The sequence below is a fragment of the Dermacentor variabilis genome, chromosome 8 (assembly GCF_050947875.1).
Source record: "Dermacentor variabilis isolate Ectoservices chromosome 8, ASM5094787v1, whole genome shotgun sequence".
Classification (NCBI taxonomy): domain Eukaryota; kingdom Metazoa; phylum Arthropoda; class Arachnida; order Ixodida; family Ixodidae; genus Dermacentor; species Dermacentor variabilis.
Genome location: NC_134575.1, coordinates 19,905,374 through 19,923,652, shown reverse-complemented (window position 1 = coordinate 19,923,652; position 18,279 = coordinate 19,905,374). Strand labels below are relative to the sequence as shown.

At 45.8% G+C, this 18,279-nt stretch overlaps 1 protein-coding gene and 1 long non-coding RNA gene across 11 annotated transcripts in view; one reads left to right on the top strand and one right to left on the bottom strand.

The window, feature by feature from the left end:
• LOC142589786 (uncharacterized) overlaps window positions 1-18,279 on the top strand; it is an 80,513-nt gene that overhangs the window by 24,014 nt on the left and 38,220 nt on the right. The window lies entirely within an intron of this gene.
• The window catches only part of LOC142589782 (uncharacterized), a 35,581-nt gene that overhangs the window by 14,457 nt on the left and 2,845 nt on the right, over window positions 1-18,279 (bottom strand). For 2 of the 10 annotated variants that reach the window (XM_075701372.1, XM_075701373.1), the window contains exon 2: window positions 1,703-1,785. The exons of 1 other annotated variant lie outside the window; for it this stretch is intronic. In XM_075701372.1, the coding sequence (XP_075557487.1) occupies window positions 1,703-1,785 (83 nt within the window). Of the gene's footprint in view, window positions 1-1,702; window positions 1,786-5,055; window positions 5,429-18,279 lie in introns of those variants that run through there. 7 more of the 10 variants (XM_075701374.1, XM_075701375.1, XR_012829929.1 and 4 more) reach the window with 6 other exon arrangements.

Here is an 18,279-nt window from a genome sequence, read left to right as displayed (position 1 = left end):
TGTCGGGAATTGGCATCCGTGGCAATATGCTCTTCCTAATAGAAAGCTATTTGTCCAACCGTACATTCCGTGTGAAAGTCGGCAATGTATTGTCCCGACGTTTTATACAGGAAACTGGTGTGCCCCAAGGAGGTGTACTTAGCTGCACGCTCTTCATCTTAAAAATGAACACGCTTCGTGCTTCATTACCGCCAGCCATTTTTTATTCTGTTTACGTAGACGACATACAGATAGGCTTCAAATCCTGCAACCTTACAGTATGCGAGAGGCAAGTACAACAGGGCTTGAACAAAGTATCCAAATGGGCAGATGAAAACGGATTTAAAGTGAACCCCAACAAAAGTTCTTGTGTGCTTTTCACTAGAAAGAGAGGGCTCATTGCAGAACCCAGTATCGAAATGTATGGTCAGCGAATCCCTGTGAACAAAGAACACAAGTTCTTGGGCATCATACTTGATTCAAGATTAACTTTTATTCCACACATAAAGAATCTCAAGGTCAAATGCTTAAAAACAATGAACTTACTGAAAGTGTTATCCCACACAACATGGGGCAGCGACAGAAAATGTTTAATGAATTTATACAAGAGCCTCATTCTATCTCGGTTGGACTACGGTGCCGTGATCTACCATTCTGCAGCCCCGAGCGCGCTAAAGATGCTAGATCCGGTCCACCATCTAGGAATCCGACTGGCCACTGGAGCTTTCAGAACAAGTCCCATTGAAAGTTTATACGTAGACTCAAATGAGTGGTCACTTCAGCTGCAGAGAGCATACATCAGCCAAACATATTTCCTGAAAGCCCAGTCTAATCCCCAACATCCATGTTTTAATACCATCAACGATATGACATATGCTACGCTCTTCCATAATCGTCCTTCCGTAAGACAGCCTTTCTCGATGCGTGTGAGGGAGCTTAGTGATGAAATGCATGTCCCACTACTCGAGCTCCGCCTAATGCATCCAGCCAAGCTGCTACCTCCTTGGGATTGGCAGCTCATAGAATGCGATATATCTTTCGTGCAAGTCACAAAGCATGCTCCAGAGATTGAAATACAAATGCATTTCCGGGAACTCCAGTACAAGTACTCCTGCACGGAGTTCTACACAGATGCATCGAAGTCACACGACGGGGTGTCCTACGCAGCCATCGGTCCATCCTTCTCGGAAACCGATGTACTTCATCCGGAAATTAGTATCTTTACGGCTGAGGCCTACGCACTATTGTCAGCTGTGAAGCATATCAGGAAATCAAAACTCCAGAAATCAGTCATATATACGGACTCCCTTAGTGTTGTGAAGGCCTTGATGTCATTCTCTAACCACAAAAACCCGGTAATTAATGAACTCTATTCCGTTCTGTGTAAAGCGTATATAGGTAACCAGCATGTCATCATATGCTGGGTGCCAGGTCACAGGGGCATCGAAGGTAATGATCTGGCGGACCAGATGGCCAAGTCAGTTGCATCGCATTCTGCTAATTCCACCGCTGCAGTTCCTGTCACAGACCTGAAGCCCTTCTTACGGAGGAAACTACGGAACCACTGGCAGCGCCTATGGGACGCCGAAACAAATAATAAGCTCCACGTGATAAAGCCACAGTTAGGATTCTGGCCCTCTGTAACAAGATCACGCCGAACAGATGTCCTATTCTGTCGTCTCAGAATAGGACACACATTCGGCACCCATAATTTTCTACTCACCGGAAATGACCCGCCCACCTGCGGTAGATGCGAGGAGAGGCTTACCGTCCTCCACGTCCTCCTGGAGTGCCGGAAAGCCGAATCTGAAAGAAAGAAACATTTTCCCTTAGCATACCAGCAGCACATCCCCCTTCACCCATTAATGTTACTCGGCCCAGAACCGCTATTTGATACCAACGCAGTCTTAAGTTATCTCAAAGATGTTGTATTGCATGTTGTTAGTCCCACATGTTCGTAGCGTCTCCTCTCTTCAGAGGATGGCGCTGTGATAATTCTTCTCATATAGCACTTGCCTCTAGGCCCTTGTGTTTCAAGGGCTCCGGCGAGGCAACAGTGCTCCAGCTATTTTTACCATCTCATATATTTTCAATTCTATGTCATTCTTTTACGATGGATTTTAATGTTCATAGTATTCGTCATTAGTCATCGCCATAATTTTATATCACGTAGATTTTATGCACTTTACAGCAACTATTTTTAGGCCACTTTACAGCCAAGTCACATCTCCATAATACATCGTCAACATCACCACTTGTCATGGCGCTCTTTGGCCACACCTGGCTCTTGCGCCATTAAACACCACATATCATCATCAGTTTCGCTTCATATGCTGGTTTCTACTCGCTTCGTCAGCAACGCTTGAAATTTCTCTTACAACCTTTCGTGCCCATCCCGTCCACCAGGCAAAATTGTCATCAATCTTGCGAACACTTTCTTTGATTAACAATCTGTGGTAGCTAGTTTGCTGGTGGAAACGCTATGAAGCACTGATACGAGCCCACATTAATATGACGATAATGACTGAGAGAAAATATAAGCCACCAAGATAGCGAAATTTACTTTCAATGTATATTCCTCTCTTTCTGCATGTCACTTCTGTGATATTTTACCAACTGTGTAAAAATACCACAGCTAGCTTTTCGTAACTGCTCCATCAGTGTGAAGGAGAAGCCCTCATTAAGGTGGCACGCTGGAAGATCATTTCAGTAGCTATGCTAGGCATCATATTGGCAGGATAAATTATTTCTTGCGATATGTGGAAATCTTTCAAGTTCTATTGGCAATAGAATCAAAAAGTTTGGTCGTGGACCCATGTCGGAGAATTTCATGCAAAGAATGCAAATAAGAAACAGGAAAGGTTCACTACCAACAACCTTAAACAGGAAAAGGTTTCGATTAGTGCTTTCTAAAAATAGTGGTAAGAAATTAACATAGAAGATATCACGGATTTTTTTTCAATACGCCCTTATAACAAAATAAATGACGGTGTGTGAAAATCTGAAACGCTAGTTGCTAAAACAATAGAGTCATCAATACGATTAACTACAAAGCAGTTGCGGTCAGGTTGACAACCATTTTAACGACAATAGCGTTTAAAGCGTATCTTTTCTTGAAAGAGCAGATTTACACTGACAGAAATAATCCTGTGTCCCTGCAGTGTAAAATAAAAGAACTGAAACTGAATGACACAGGAAAGAAGACATAAAACGAAGGAATTGCGGAATATTGCTTGTACCTGATTTCCTTCATCACTTTCATACATATCTCTTGCTTCTAACATATTAATGGCGATTTGAAAGTGATTACTCTCAATTGACATAAGTGACAGCATGCGAAAGGTGACGACCTCAGCTTCCTTTAGTGCGACAAAGACAGCAGTAGTACTGATATTCGAATGTTCACGAAGAAAAGCTAACAAAATCAAACATCTGTACATGCGGCTTACCATCGTAAAGCCGCGTGTCGGCTCAGAGAGACGCAGTAGTTGTCTGGTCGCAAAATATTTTCGACCATCTCGCGTTCTTTAAAACATGCTGTTTAATTTATGCAAATCAGTTTTGCTAGCATCGCTGCCGAATCTGAATGCGACGACTGCGAGAGAGAATTGAACAGGTGACGTCGTGCTCCCAGGCCGATCCCCATAGCTCTGAACTTAAACCACGACGCTTGAGGCAAAATTACTCGCAGTGAAAGTTATCTTAACGAATGGTCATTTGGGTGTCTGTGTTCTGTACGGGAGTCGGGAAAAATATCTTGACTGTCAGGCGGGGTATAGTGCACACGAGATTCCATTGAAATTGTACTATATATGCCTGTACACGGAGAAAACCGCTGACCACACCGTGTACAACGTCTGATGAATAAATTGGCCCGTTCGGGAAGTGAACGACTCACGAAATTAAGATTATAAGTGCAACCACTTGTACTGCTAGACCTTGTCCTTTTCGCCAGTAACACAGACATAGCTAAATCGTATCCAGAAAATATTTTGAAGTGCAACTTCTATTGGCGCATATAATGTCTCTTGGAAAGTTCACGATTCGCTAGAATAATCGAACCTGTATGACAACTGTTTTGGTTTTTTAGTATGTCTGTACCCATACGAACAGGGAGCTAACGATCCAGGTGCGTGCCACCTGAAGAAACCGAGTAGCACCGCTGGACAACCAGACGTGACTGAGAGAGACGAAGCTAGTGCCATCTATTTATCGAATTCGTTTTCCCCATACCTCTGCTAGGAAAATTAAAATTCGGAATTCAAAGCTGTACCGAGCTTCATCTCCGCACTGATAGCAAAACGGAGGAGGGGGAGGGGGTGCGTCATACCTGTGTACTGATGCGATCAGCCGTACCGTTATTCTTTTCACACTTACAAGAAACTATTCAGGACAACACTTGTACCTACAAACAGCGAAGCTGATATTCATGAATCACAGACAAGTACAACAAACAGGCAATCGACATTTGAACGTACTCTCTTCCAGCATGTTCTGAATTTGAAACATAGAGTAACATACGCAGTTAGTACAAGATAAAAGTACTGACGTGAACCAGACTGAGACAAGGAACAGTTGACGAACACATACACACGCACGTTCCATGATTCATCAATCACCAAAATAAATTTTCGCCTCGTTGATAGGGAACATTCAGAAAAGTTCAAGAGCTGCAGAGGACTGCTACCATGGGAAGCTTGCTTCGACCATGCTTTCACTTGCGCTTGAACAATATTTAACCAATCATTCACGCACAAGTGATAAAATAGGCCACTATATATATAGATAGAGAGAGAGAGAGAGAGAGAGAGACCAAGAAAACGCCAAAGTGTCTCACAATGTTTGCATTTATGAATCACCAGGTAGTAGTGGTAATAGCTATATCTGCCAGAAAGGATAAGTTAGGCATGCAAGATAAACGCTGAAATTACCCACACTAAGTTTTCTTGGAGCAGTTTTGGCAATTCCTCAAAGAGCAGCCGTAGCTTTGCATTTTACAATATTTGTTATCTAGACCACCATTTATGCAAGTATCTCCTACCCAATGTATTTCGAAACAATATATGTGGTACATACGCATCGGGATGAGACCGCTCCCGACCCACCAAGGATCTCTATAAGCAGTTGGCATTCTCTCTTGTCCTTTCGTAGGTAGAATTAAAGCACATGCGATCAGTGCAAGCAGAGAGCCCAGGGTAGACATGGTTGCCATGTTGAAATTTGCTGGCACGCCCGGCCAAGTCAGGTATTTTATATCTAGCCATGACAATGCTAAAAACTGGCACGCTGTTTTCGAATACTTTGTTCTTTCAACTAAGGACAGGTTAAATTGATGACAAGGGATTTTCATTTTCATTTACTTGTATTTTCTGTAGCAGCAACCTGCGCAGAGGCGCCAGCGCTAAGCAAATCGCGGGATTCTTATTTTTAGGCGTTAGCCTGACTAGCATTGAGCACCGTACAATTGTGAGCCCACATCAGCGCAGCGCCACAAAGCAATAGGCAAATTCACGCCGTGAAACGTAACGGCTGCCGAGTTTCTCGCATTTTGCTGTTTCATACGCGCGTATAACGCGTAGTGACGTCAACCAAGACGGATAGTACTCATTGTCCTACTTGTCAAATTGAGACTTCGAAAGTAAAAAAGAACTAATACGCAACGACCACTTGGCTGCACAGTAACACGAACTTGTTTTTAGCTCAACCTATGGCGCTCGAATACAATACCGTCTCACTCAATTTCAGCGCAACGCTGGAAATCAGCAATAATGACAGCAAAAAAAAAAAAATAGAATGGATGGATAATATCTTGTATGTTCCTGTTTCTTATACGTGTATTATGCATAGTGACGCAAACCAAACCGAATAGTATTCATTGTTCTACTTTTTAAAAAATTACTGCCCAAGCACTGCTTACATATCGTTAACCAGCGAAGCCGAAACGTGCGGCCCCGGTGTTTATCCCTGGTTTAATCCCAAAGTTCCATTAAACAACGGCTCGGTATGCTGTCGTATCCTCCGTATGCAATTGCTGCTTGTGCTCGACTGCACGAGCCTGTTCTTGTACCTGGGCTGCAGTATTCGCATGCGCTCGTAATCGAGCTCGTTCCCGGTCCTGCTCGCGGCGTTACTCATCCAATGCTCCCTGCTCCTAAGGAAAATGTATGACAAGTGGCCTACCCATTTCGGAGCCGAAGAGAAACTGCTTCCGCGCGCGCTCGGCTGCCACGGAGAGCAACGACGTCACTACTGGCGCAGCTAATCCAACGCCACCCAGATAACACAAGGCCTTTTCACTCCGATCCACGACGTCATATTACATTGCCCGACTGCTATAGAGTCTAATGGTGATGCTCCCGAGTAGTCAACAGCGATTTTGACGTTACCGCTTTCATCACGCCAGCCTTGTCAGTGGAAATTTCGGGCCAGTAACTTGAGGTCATGGATCGGAGTAAACAGGTCTTGTGCTATCTAGGTTGCGTAGGTTAACCCCGTGCCTCTATTTCTCTCTTTTTCTTTCGCGCATGCACATGGGGTTGCGCCGGAAAAATTTTTGGCCTACAGGCGACTTCGAGATGAGTGAGAAAAAATACAATATGACCACTTGGCTGCACTGTTATATTGGCGTTATATTGTTCTCTGTCGCAGCATCAATGTAGTGGCGGAGAAATAACATTTCCGACAACAATTCTCTAGGACTGTAGTTTGAATCCACTAGGGGTACTGCGAAAGTGAAAGCGAATAGCTATGATGAAAATGATTACAGTTTATTGGCCAGATGTGGCCAAAGAGAGCCAAGCCCATGGCAATAGGCTGTCATTGGTATAAGAACTATGAATTCGTGGTTTGAATGAAACACGGCTGTATAGAGGCCTAAAAAAACATTCGTTTAAAAGCCTTAAAAAACTCGGAGCCATTTCACCCTGTGAAGGTGGATGATCAGCGAAGCTGTACGTAACTCTAAATAAAATAAAATAACAAAAGAGTATAGCAGAAGTATGTACTTTTTATGTTTATTTGCATTAACATTTATCTCGTGACCATAGTAATTATTCCTTTATGGTCGCTTGATAGGCAACCATGAGCTCTGTGACGACACTAGAGAGCTCTGTGATGACACGAGATGTTCTTGGCGAACGTTAGACCTTTACACTACCGATGACGCGTCCTGGAGACGTTTGTCTTGGTGCAACATTGAAGGGTTAACCTTCCCAAGAGAAACGCCAAGAACCACTTCCCGTCGGGACAAGACACATCGACGTTAAAGTCACCAACAATGGCGATGGAATTGGGATCCACTGGGAGTATCCACCCAAATGTGTCGTTCATAAATTCTTCAAGGTCCGTCTTGGACGTTCCAGTTTGAACGCATTCACTGGCGACAACGAATCCGTCTCCAGTCTGTAAGGTGGCCGCACTAGCTTGCACCAGCGCAAACTGCCTTCGTCGGCAACTCAGTCCTGCCTTTCTATCCAGGGTGAGGGTAAAGATACACAACTCGATGGACACCCAATAGGCCATGATCTTAATCCCTCGTCTCCGAGCAGCTTCTCCGACGGGCTTGGCTTTGATCTGAGCCAGACGGCCAGTATGTGACACATCAACTTTCACCCAAATGCCCACTGCATCGCGCGTGTCGCCTTTCCTGTTCTCGATCTTTCGAAGTGCACCGACGGCACCCATTCACGAGTCCGTTCTTCGTGCCGATATTGAACGTGACCATGCAGGGCTTCTCCTGAGCGAGAAATATTGTTTAGGGTAAATTTCCCATTTCGACCTGCCTTAAACCGGCCACCTTGGTCCGTGCGCGAACAGATTCGTCGTCGGACCTGTATTTGAGGTACACATGAACTGCTCTATCCTCGTATATGACTCCCGCACCCTGCAGGATAACAACGATGTTGAACGCATCGACCTACTTATTGGAGCAGAAGAGTCGCACAGCACAGGGCGCAAAGACCAAGACCAAGACAAAGATCGGCGCTTTCTAACCGACCCTTGACGACGCCACACCTCTTCCGGCCGGAGGGCCCTCCCGTCCCCAATTTTCGTGAGTATTGTCAAGCACACTGCATTCTTTGGACGCACAACCTGCCACAACGTGATGTAGGAGAGGTGATGCCACTTCACCGCCGGGCTGAACACCTTGTTGTGACCGTGTCCGCACCGAAAGGCCTGGTTAGCCCGAACAGGAGGCAGTTTCCTCAGATCGCCGCCCATTATGATGTCCAGACCGCCAAACGGCTTGTCGCACTTGTACGTGATACGTACATTGTTCGTCTGTAGAATCGTACATACAGGTTCATGTCGCCTTAAGGCCACAATACATAGAGCGAATATGCGACGAATAGTCGGCGTTCGACGCCCGGCGGCGTACGCGCGACGCGCGGCGGCGGAGAAAACGTCGTTCGCCGCCTATCCAGCTGGCGCAAAAAAGTTCGTCCGGCGGCGACGATACCGGAAGCGGCAAACGAGCGGCGCCCCAAAGCGAGCCAATCAGGTCTCACTATCCGCCCCGACTTCCGGCTAGGCTTCCCCGCTTGTCCGTGTATCCCGATCCCGCTCTATCGTTCACGCCGGTCTCCTGCTTTTCGTATTCATGGCATCCAAAGCGGCGCGGCTGGAATTCAACAAGTTAATAACAGCCATGGTTAGACAAGCTCACGTGCGCTACTTTCGGGTCTGCTTGCTTCGGCCGCGCGCGCGTTGAGCCACAGAACAGAGCCGCGGAGTTGGAGGAGCCGAAAGTTGTTTACCCGCCCAGTGTTGCCACAACGCATAGCATCGTCGCTTTCTTTAAACTACATCGGCGCATGAATGTCTCAAACACATAAAAAAGACTAGAAATCATTTCTAAACAAAATTTTACGCGTTTTTAGAGTGTTCCGCAATTCAAAAGCGATAATAATAATCGTTAAAGTTTTTTTTTTTGTCAAGTGTTTCACGACAGCTCATTTGCCTCGTCTAGCCACACTGATAACAACGCAGCGACTCGCCGGCGGCGGCCGCCGTGTCTTCGCTCCATGTATCGCAGCCCGACGAACATACGGCGTCGCGCCGCGGCAGATTTTCTGCCGCCCGAACTTCGTCGTGAAAGTTCGCTCCATGTATTCTGGCCTTTAAGCAATGGCTCATACCCCCGCAAATGCGGCCAACATGATCATGATCTTTGCATAAGCATATCACGAAACGCTGGAAACTAGCCTAAGACAGCGCCGCAGTAATATATAGGCTTTAAAGTTAGACAATGATACATGACATGTGCTATGAAAATATGATGTACTATGACGAGGTGAAGTACGAAAAAATAATGAGCCATTGGAATGTGTGAAGGCGGATGACCAACGAAGCTGTTTATCGCACGACACAGAGGTTACCTAGCGTAGTGAACAAAGGTACGGACACATTTGTTGTCCCAATGTCTTGTCATCGTGGCCACATATGTACGCACATATATTCACGTATCACTTCTGTTGCTAAATTTGTCTGCAATGTAAGAAAATGGATGGCTCATGCCCCCTTAAGCAAGGGCTCATACCCCCGTAAACGCGACCTCCGCATCACAACGACAGAAGAGAAGAAGAAACTTTCTTATAAAGAATAGTTCGGCAGTTTTTCTTGTGGTGGCCTCAGGTGGCAGCTTGATGTCCTTGGACGGAAAAGAAGTGCACTTTTACGCAGAGATGATGAGCGACAGCGAAGGCAGCTGAGGAAGACGGCAGCAAACTCGCTAGCAGTGGCACTACGCGTTTTCGTGGTTGGCACCGAGCTTTTTAACGGTGCTTTTTGAAAACGTTGTAAAATACATTTCTTTTTTCAAAAATATATGTTCTTACCCATGTGCCTGTGACCTCGTTGGGTCCAACGTGTCAAAGGGTAGCTCGAGGGCACGTTAGACGTCCCCGGCCCAGAACGGCATGCGCCATTGAGCTTCGACCCTTTCTACACAATCACCGGGAACGGCCTACCTAAGGATTCGTTTTTGTCTAAATTTTGACCACATTTTTTCTAGATCCTAGCTATACATTTCTTCACTGTAAAACACATCGCTACGAATAGCCCTACTGCTTCACCAGGTCCCTTAAGGACAAGGTCCTCAAGGTATGTGCCCCACAATGCCTCCTGTCGCAGCATCAGCCTCAGGTGAGAGCATGTGCTGCGAGTCTCGTGGGCTTATAACGGGCAGTAAATGAACGCCTTGTAAATAATTTAAGTTATTCGACGTCACAAAATGGTTGTGCTCTAAAGGACAATACCGGATGAAAGAGAGTGGGATATCGGTGGGCTAAAAGAAGCTACTTTTTTCGTTCAGCCACTGGTTCCCCGCAATCCACCAAGACGTGGAGGACGGTGGGCATCTCACCACATCTGTCAGAAAGGGGAGGTTCGCCACCCGTCACCCGGTAAGAATGGAAGCCGTATGCGTGACCCATTCTCAGTCTTCAGAACATGACATCTGTTGGTTGTGCTTTGGTATATGAACGCCAATTTAATAGGCGCCGCTTAATTAAACGAAATGTATTGATGATTTCAGCTTCCCAGATGGTCATGACTGTATTGCGCTTAGTGTGTTACGTTTCGCCTACGACGCGCGGTATAGCCGGCGCGGATGCAACGGACGCCGGTGCTTCATTCAAAGCGGCGGACATTTTGGCCCGTTCAGCGCTGCCGTAACGCTTCCTGCCAAGCGCGTCCAGGCATGTTTCAGTGCCACGTGTCTTCGTGTGTGTGTGTGTGCCCACGCTTGTCAAAGCGCGGCAGCCGGGGAGAGGAGCTCCCCAACTGTGAAGCGAGGAGGTCTGACCGACGCCGGCCCGGCGGATGCGTCACTTCTTGTCTCAACGTGTCTCTCAGCGTGTCCGTGCCCCACCATCACGTGCGCCCCATCCAGAGCCGTTCCTTCTTGCCCTCAGCTCCGAGAGTATAACAGCAGCTGCCCCCGGACGCCAAGTGAGTGGCTCCGATTTCTTCCGTCGAGTAACGTGCTCTCCCGTCTCTCCACTTCGGTCGACCTGACCGGCCGCTCTTTTGCGATGCTAGAATAAACAAGTTGCCAGGACCTTCGGATGCTTCCAGTTGTGCCCCAGGCCGCAAGGCCGACGCTACCCTTGGGGCATGCAACCCATTAGCAACAAGTGTTGCACTGACAGAAGTAATGGACGAACATAAGGAACAAGACGCGGAATTCCGCGCTTTGTTCCTTATATTCGTCAATTAGTTCCCGTTAGTGTAACACTAAGCGCAATACAATCACGAACGTCCACCAAATAGCCACGTTGATTGCTTTACTAAATTTCCAGATGAATTACTGAACGTTTTCAGCTTTTCGTGCAAAAATGACTTCAACTCTGTGAGAGGTATCATTATGGCAGAGTTACAGGCTCCTGTTTTTGTGAATGTAGCGAGTTTGTCTTCAAGCATATTGACTGCTAGGCCTCTGTGCCCTGGCACCGAACAAATTACCATATGTTGGTTGGATGCACACATAGTACATAGGAATTGTCTACGGATTTCGTATGTTTTCCTATAGAGACTGAAGCTCTAACTACGCCTAGAGAGTCTGTTATTGTAACAGCTTTTTGTATGTTTAATGTGTTTACTTGTTTTACAGCCGCGAGAAAGGCTTAAGCCTCTGTCGCGAAGATGTTCCTCTCTGCGTCCAAACTTAAGTAATGGGGCGCCGGCAGTTTTTTGAACTGCGGCCAAATCTGTGGCATTTAAAGTATTGGACAGCATCGGGAACGTACGGTCTGACCCGGATCCTTATGCACGCTGCCTGAATAGCCTCAGGCAACGTACATGATCTAGAAGCTATAATTAGGTGCTTAGTGTCGATCTCTTTTCCATCATGCCTCATGTTAATTTCCTTGACATTGATCACTTAGCCGTCTGATAGTTCAGCTTTAGTCAGCTCCGTTAGATCATGTTCCTACGGTTGGGCAGCGCAACCCGGACGAAAGGCGAGAGGAAGTAAACAATACGAGCGCAGTCTAACAACTGCTTCAGTTTTTCAAACACGAGACTATAATATACACAAAATGTAACCACGTGTAAAGTAACGTCTACAAGGGTGTCAGCCTATCTTGCCATTCCAGAAATCAGTTTCTTTATCTTGCAAAGTGATGGAGGTCGGGCTGACACATGCGCCTGAGTTCACATGCACGAAGTAGGCTTCCTTTTTATAAATTGTAAACTACGCCTCGGCACACTCAAAACTAGTGAAAAAAGGAATTTGTATGCCGTGTTTAGGTTCCGCACTTAGAAAGTCATGCCACTACCTCGCCAATCTGAGCTTTTTGCAACAACTCAATCACCTAGAGAAGGCCGGTTTTCCAAAATCTATCATGGTGTCAATATGTGAAGGGCTAGTGTAGAAAATAAAAAAAGAGGAAGCACCCCAAACACGAATCGAAAAAGTTGAAAAGTACGCAGTCATTTCTTATGTACATCAGATGGGGCATGTGTTAAAAAAGACAGCCATACGTCATTCTACGTCATTCCACTTTCTACGTCATTCCACTTTCGTCTACGTCATTCCACTTTCGTGCGGCAAAAAGTACTTTGGGCAGACGGGACGCTGCCTTAACATCCGCCTTATGGAGCACCAAGTTACAGATCAGATCAGATCAAGTTATAGATCAGGAATGAAACAGGTTCTAATCCGGCCGCGCATTGTAGAGTTTGCGTAGGCAAACCTATGTTTGAACAAACGGAAATATTCTATGAATCAAATCAACCGCGAGACTGTGGCAGCCTAGTTCATGCATGTAAACTCAGGCGCCTGCGTCAACCAGACTTCTATCACTCAGCAGGATAAGGAACCGGATTTTTTTAATGGCATGATAGGCTAACACCCTTTTAATCGTCACTTTACATGTGTTTAACTTTTCTGTATATTATAGTCCCTTGTTTCAAAAAATAAACCATTTGTTAGTCTGCACCCGTATTGTGTACTTCCTCGCGTCTTTCATCCGGGTAGCGCTGCCCACGCATAGGAACATGTTCAATCACCAACTCGCCCAGCTTGCCCGGTTAATTTCATTAGATCAGCATTGGAAATGACGCCACGGGTGGTGTTCGTCATACAGGGCTGTTTGGTGTCTCTGTCCATGGGACATCGCTAAATGGAGATAAATTAGCCAGTTTCTCGTGCTGCTTTCATTCGCGGAGTTTCAAAAGTGGATCGCCGCTGTCCATCTTCGTTGCTTTATAACGTGGTCCAAGCGCCTCAGTTGGATATTTTGGAACAACAAACGATGAGATTGTTCGCGCTTGTCCTTGTGCTTTTTCAGAGTGAATGCTATGAAATCGAGGAAGGTGCTCTTCTGGGTGACCAACAAACAGTAAAACTTCATCGGTGCGCCCTCTTTTCTGCGGGCCATCAGGCGTGAGCAGAAGAAACTGTCCATAGGTGAAAGAGTAGTTTTCGGCATCAATGCACGCCGCCAATCCATGATCCCTCCAAGGGGACTCTTCAGGGCCTGTAAAAAACACGCCCTGCAAACGCGAGCTGTACGTTACTACTATCACCGAATATGACATAACCTAGGTTGGCTACTCGCACAGTGTAAACACTAGCTGCCTGGAAAACCTGAAGTCAGACTGAAGTGAATAAAATGCCCGGAAGATGGAAAGTAAGAGAGAAATACAAAGAGTGGAGAAGAAAACAGGAAAAGGCAGCTACCGACAAACAAGACTGACGCTTCCAGTTACCACTTCGCGGTGATAGGTTCGCTTGTACGTTCTATTGGCAATGCATAAAAGCAAAGCTGGGTTAAACCTAGGGAGCCTCCACTGAACGGGTCTCGTGTCGCCGGAAGATAATTATGAACACGCCTATACCTTAGCAGAAAAGATGAATAAGTCTACTTTTCCAGTAGCATAATATATAAATATCTAGGCACAATTGCTTAAGACCGAATCGCGTCTTCCATTCTTTTCAGATATTTCCCAAAAGTGGATCACTCTTTCGTAATAATTCGTCAAGGCGTAGCTGAACAAAAATAAAGCTAGCTGTTCTTTATTACAAGAAACGCAATGTGTCTAATGTCCAAAAATAAAAAGAGGCCTCTAAATGTGCAAAACAATGCCCAACACAGCAACAAGATGTACCGGCTGTAAAACAGCATTCAGGTTCGCGTTTCTGCGCCTTCGTGATAGCGTGCAATGTTTTTTTTAGAGATGCAACATTTCATTGCTGAGAATTTCTAGCACTAGACACCGGAGCATTTTATTTGTGCCGGAATGTAAAGATTTTTTATCGAGGTATTCAACCGCCTATGCGCTTCTTACCTTGTGCAACTGAAAAATCAAATACGAGTGCGAGTCAGAAAGTTTTCGCCCTTTCTTTTCGTAGTTAAACTGCAGTACATACAAGTAATTACAAATGTTTATATACGTGCTATTCTACGTGCCTTAAATTATTTTTCTCACATAGTCCCCACAACGTTGCAGACATTTCTCCTATCGCACCACTAAATTTGAGATGCCCTGTGGTAGAATTAATCCGGCTGGTTAAGGGACCACCGTCGGACTTGTGTCTTGGCTTTATCGTTGCACGTCAATCCCTGTTCTGGCGGAAGCTTTTTCAGTGGGCAGAAAACGTGGAAATCACTAAGTGCGAAGTCTGGACTGTGTCGTTGGTGATGAAGACTCGCCCAGCAAAATAAACGGAGCTTGTCGGTGGTTCTGATTGCCACATGTGGCCTCGCATTGTCGTGGAAGATACCCGCTTTATCCATATCCAGAATCCCTCAGCATCCTTGCCTGATTGCAGCCATCAGGCGAGACAGTGTGCAAGAATAACTGACAGCACTGATGGTTGCATTTGATGGCGTGAAATCCAGCAGGATCGGCTCTCGGCGATCCCAGAAGACCGTTAACATCACACAAAACAGATGGCACTCAATGGAAATTTCTTTGCCACGAGCGAACCACCCCGGTGTTTCCACATCATCCCCTGCTCTTTCGTTTCCAGAGTGAAATGCAGAATTTACGTTTCATCGTCAGTAACATTGCGGTCCAGGAAACTTTCACACTCCTAGGCATGCAACTGCAGATGATTCAGTTAAGAAATCATTCGCTTGCCTTTCATCATGTCATACGAGTGCTTGTCATCCAACGTGACACCTTGCGGTACGCTAATAACCCGTGAACGATGTGGTAGACACACAAAATGCCCAGCTCCTAGGAAATGTTCTTGAGGTGCTCACGCTGATCCGCTTTCACCATTGCATTCACGCGGGAAAGGTCGTCAGTCGGCGACGGACGCGCCTTCCTCGAACGCTCACTGTCATGCAGGTTTTAACGCGATAGCGTTAAGGAGCTCGTGTCGCAGAAAAGCCGGTGTCGTCGGCGTCGGTGTCGGTGTCGGCGTCGGCGTCCGCGGCGTTGGCCGTGAGCGATAAATCACGGCAGGCGCTTCATAAATAAAAAGCAACTTTCAAGATGGGCTGGGTGGGAATCGAACCAGGGTCTCCGGAGTGTGAGACGGAGACGTTACCACTGAGCCACGAGTTCGATGCTTCAAAGCGGTACAAAAGCGCCTCTAGTGAACGCGGTGTTGCCTTAGAAACGAGCTGTTTCTAAGGCTCAGGCGTGCGTCGCTTGCTCAGGCACACATTTCGTTGTCGCGCCGAACGCTGCGTTGCTCGACGCTCACCGCGTCCGATGCGGGGCGCGTAGTCGCTGCGCCGTAGCCCATTGTCTTACACCCCTTGGCGGGTCGACGGGAACGCTGTCGCGTTCCACTCTTGAAGGCGAAGCTTAAGCGTCCTCCAATTTTTAACGGGCTTTTGCCAACTCACAACAGTACCGCCTCGCACTTCTAAAGCGACACACACCTTTCCCCATACGTCGGCTGCCTTTCCTTGTGGATTTCGATGGGCGTTCATCCCTTACTCTATAGAAAATGAGTCATCCTGCACTGTTCGTACGTGGTGAACGTGTGAAGCACAACCGTCATGCTCAACAGCTGACTGAGGCACCATGCTGTGGAGCTACCGGTAGATAAGGTCGGGCCGGTCTAAGAAAGGTCCGCCGCTGGGAACGGATATGTTGACTTCATAATTACCAGCGTAGTTCGGCTAAAAAATATTGGCAAAGACTTTCTGATTCACCCTCGTATTTAAGATGGTCACAGTAACTGGTTAAGTCCACAGTTTATGCAAGTTTTCCACGTATTGTATGAACTCGTGCTAAAGCTGAACTTACGGCACAGGCATCCTTTAGGAATCATTGGCGACGTTATTTCAATTATCAATACACGTTATGATGGCTGTGTAACTAATGATGATATCTTTTATATGTCATAATGATTATTATTATCTTGGTACCGACCCAAGGGCACACATTAAGTGTGCAACCCAAGTTGGCGTGAAAATGTTAGGGTTAGGTCCGGACGTATATAGATAACGGCAAGTGCGCGGAGAGTCTTAAGGAGCTTAATAGCATTAAAACTAACATGATTAAGATTTGAAATTTTTACCTTTACGAAGAAAGGCCAAATTAACAAAATATCCACAAAATGAAGGTATCCCAATTCAGTCAGCGACAGGAAGCACCTGTCGAACACTTCAGTCGAAACATACTTCTCTTTCACTCTTGCTCGCCCACCTTCTCCTTAACGAGGGTATTTTATTTCCGTCCTGCTATTTCTCCGACGTAATGAAGGCGTGATCCTTCACAGTGCTCCCACTGCAGGCCACACTTCCTCACAAAAAAAGTTGACTAAAAGTTCAAGTTCACTATCGGTGCCGTTGCCAGCGTGCGTATGTACCCTCAAAGCGAAGCCGTCGGGAACCATGGCATTGGCAGCGCTGACAACGTTATCTAGCCAAGCATGCTTTTCATACATCTACATACATGAAGGCTCTGCTAGGTAGTGTAGCTATACCTAACGTGAGTAGTGTGTGGTGTTTTAAACAAGGCGTATTTCTCATTGTGGGCTTCTCTTTTGAGCTTGGAGGATTAATAATTTTCGTTTTCTTAGACATATTTTCGTAATTCTTCTCACATTGAACTTGAAGTTACACAAAAGAATTTTTATCAGTCGCAATGCTTTCCACAGTAACATCGCAGGGAGCTTTATAGGAATCTTTACATAAGGAAATACTGTCATTTCAGTACAGCCGACCGCTCCAGTTGTCATAAAAAAATTGACAATTGTCCTGTAGTCAATAGCTAAACCCGCTCCACCTATTGTAGAAGTACTTACGAATTCTTCAAATGGTGATTGGCGTACGATAATTTATACGCCGAAGTGATGATGTGTTGCATTGTGCACGGCTGCGATAGGAAATCTACTGACTGTTCCAAAACATGGAGCGCCAGGGATAACAGCATTTTCCGCTAAACATTGGCTGATCACTCCAATTTATACTGGACGTATGAGTTTCCATTAAGTATAGTTTAAGACCACGTTTTTTTTTTGTTTACTATGAGCTACAATGAAGAGAGCGAAGTAACAGGCCGCTCCTTAAGTGTTCGGTACCGCTTTCCGGAATTTTCACGGTGCAGAGTGTCCAAACAGAATATGCACACATAGCATAATTTGAAGTTATGTTTATTCAACAAATATTCAGTTCTCTTTAATATGCATTTTTCTGTAGGGAAGAATACAATATTGCCCATTTTCGTTTGCATTTCTTGCCTCATTTTTATATCATCAGAATTTATCCTTGCTTTCTGCTCCCTCAAGTGAATGGCTTCGGATGAAAAGTCCTTGCATGGTGTCTTCAGCATTACTCGGAGAGAGAAGGTCGGTACAAGTTGAATTCCCTGAAGCATTTCCACCCTTTTACGCACTTGTTGTTGCTGTTTCTGAAGTAACCATGCTTACAGAAACATCCGGTACTGCAGTCCAATGTGCATCCAATGGGCCAGCCTCTATACAAGAACGAGCATTTCCACTCGCCGCAACTGCCGCTCTGGCACTCCTTGTATTCCTCGTTTTTGCGGCACCCCGCATGCAATGTGGAGTAGAGTATAAACACCGAGACGTCGCATAAATGTTTAATTTATGTTCTGCGGTCCACGTCACTATTTGAATGGATGTGTTCATTTGAGCCAATGTGCAACTTCAATAATTTCATATACGCTTAAGCCATAGCGAATACAGAAAACGGAATTTAGGCTGGCTATTTAGTAAATGTACTTAAGTGCATTATGCTTTTGGGGGTAAAATCTATCATACATTTCGGGTAATAAGTAATAGCATTTTTTCATCTTTAGCTTTATGATGCTGGTTTTTCCTCACTTTGTCACCTAGGCGTGAAATTTCTCTTACAACCTTTCGCGCCT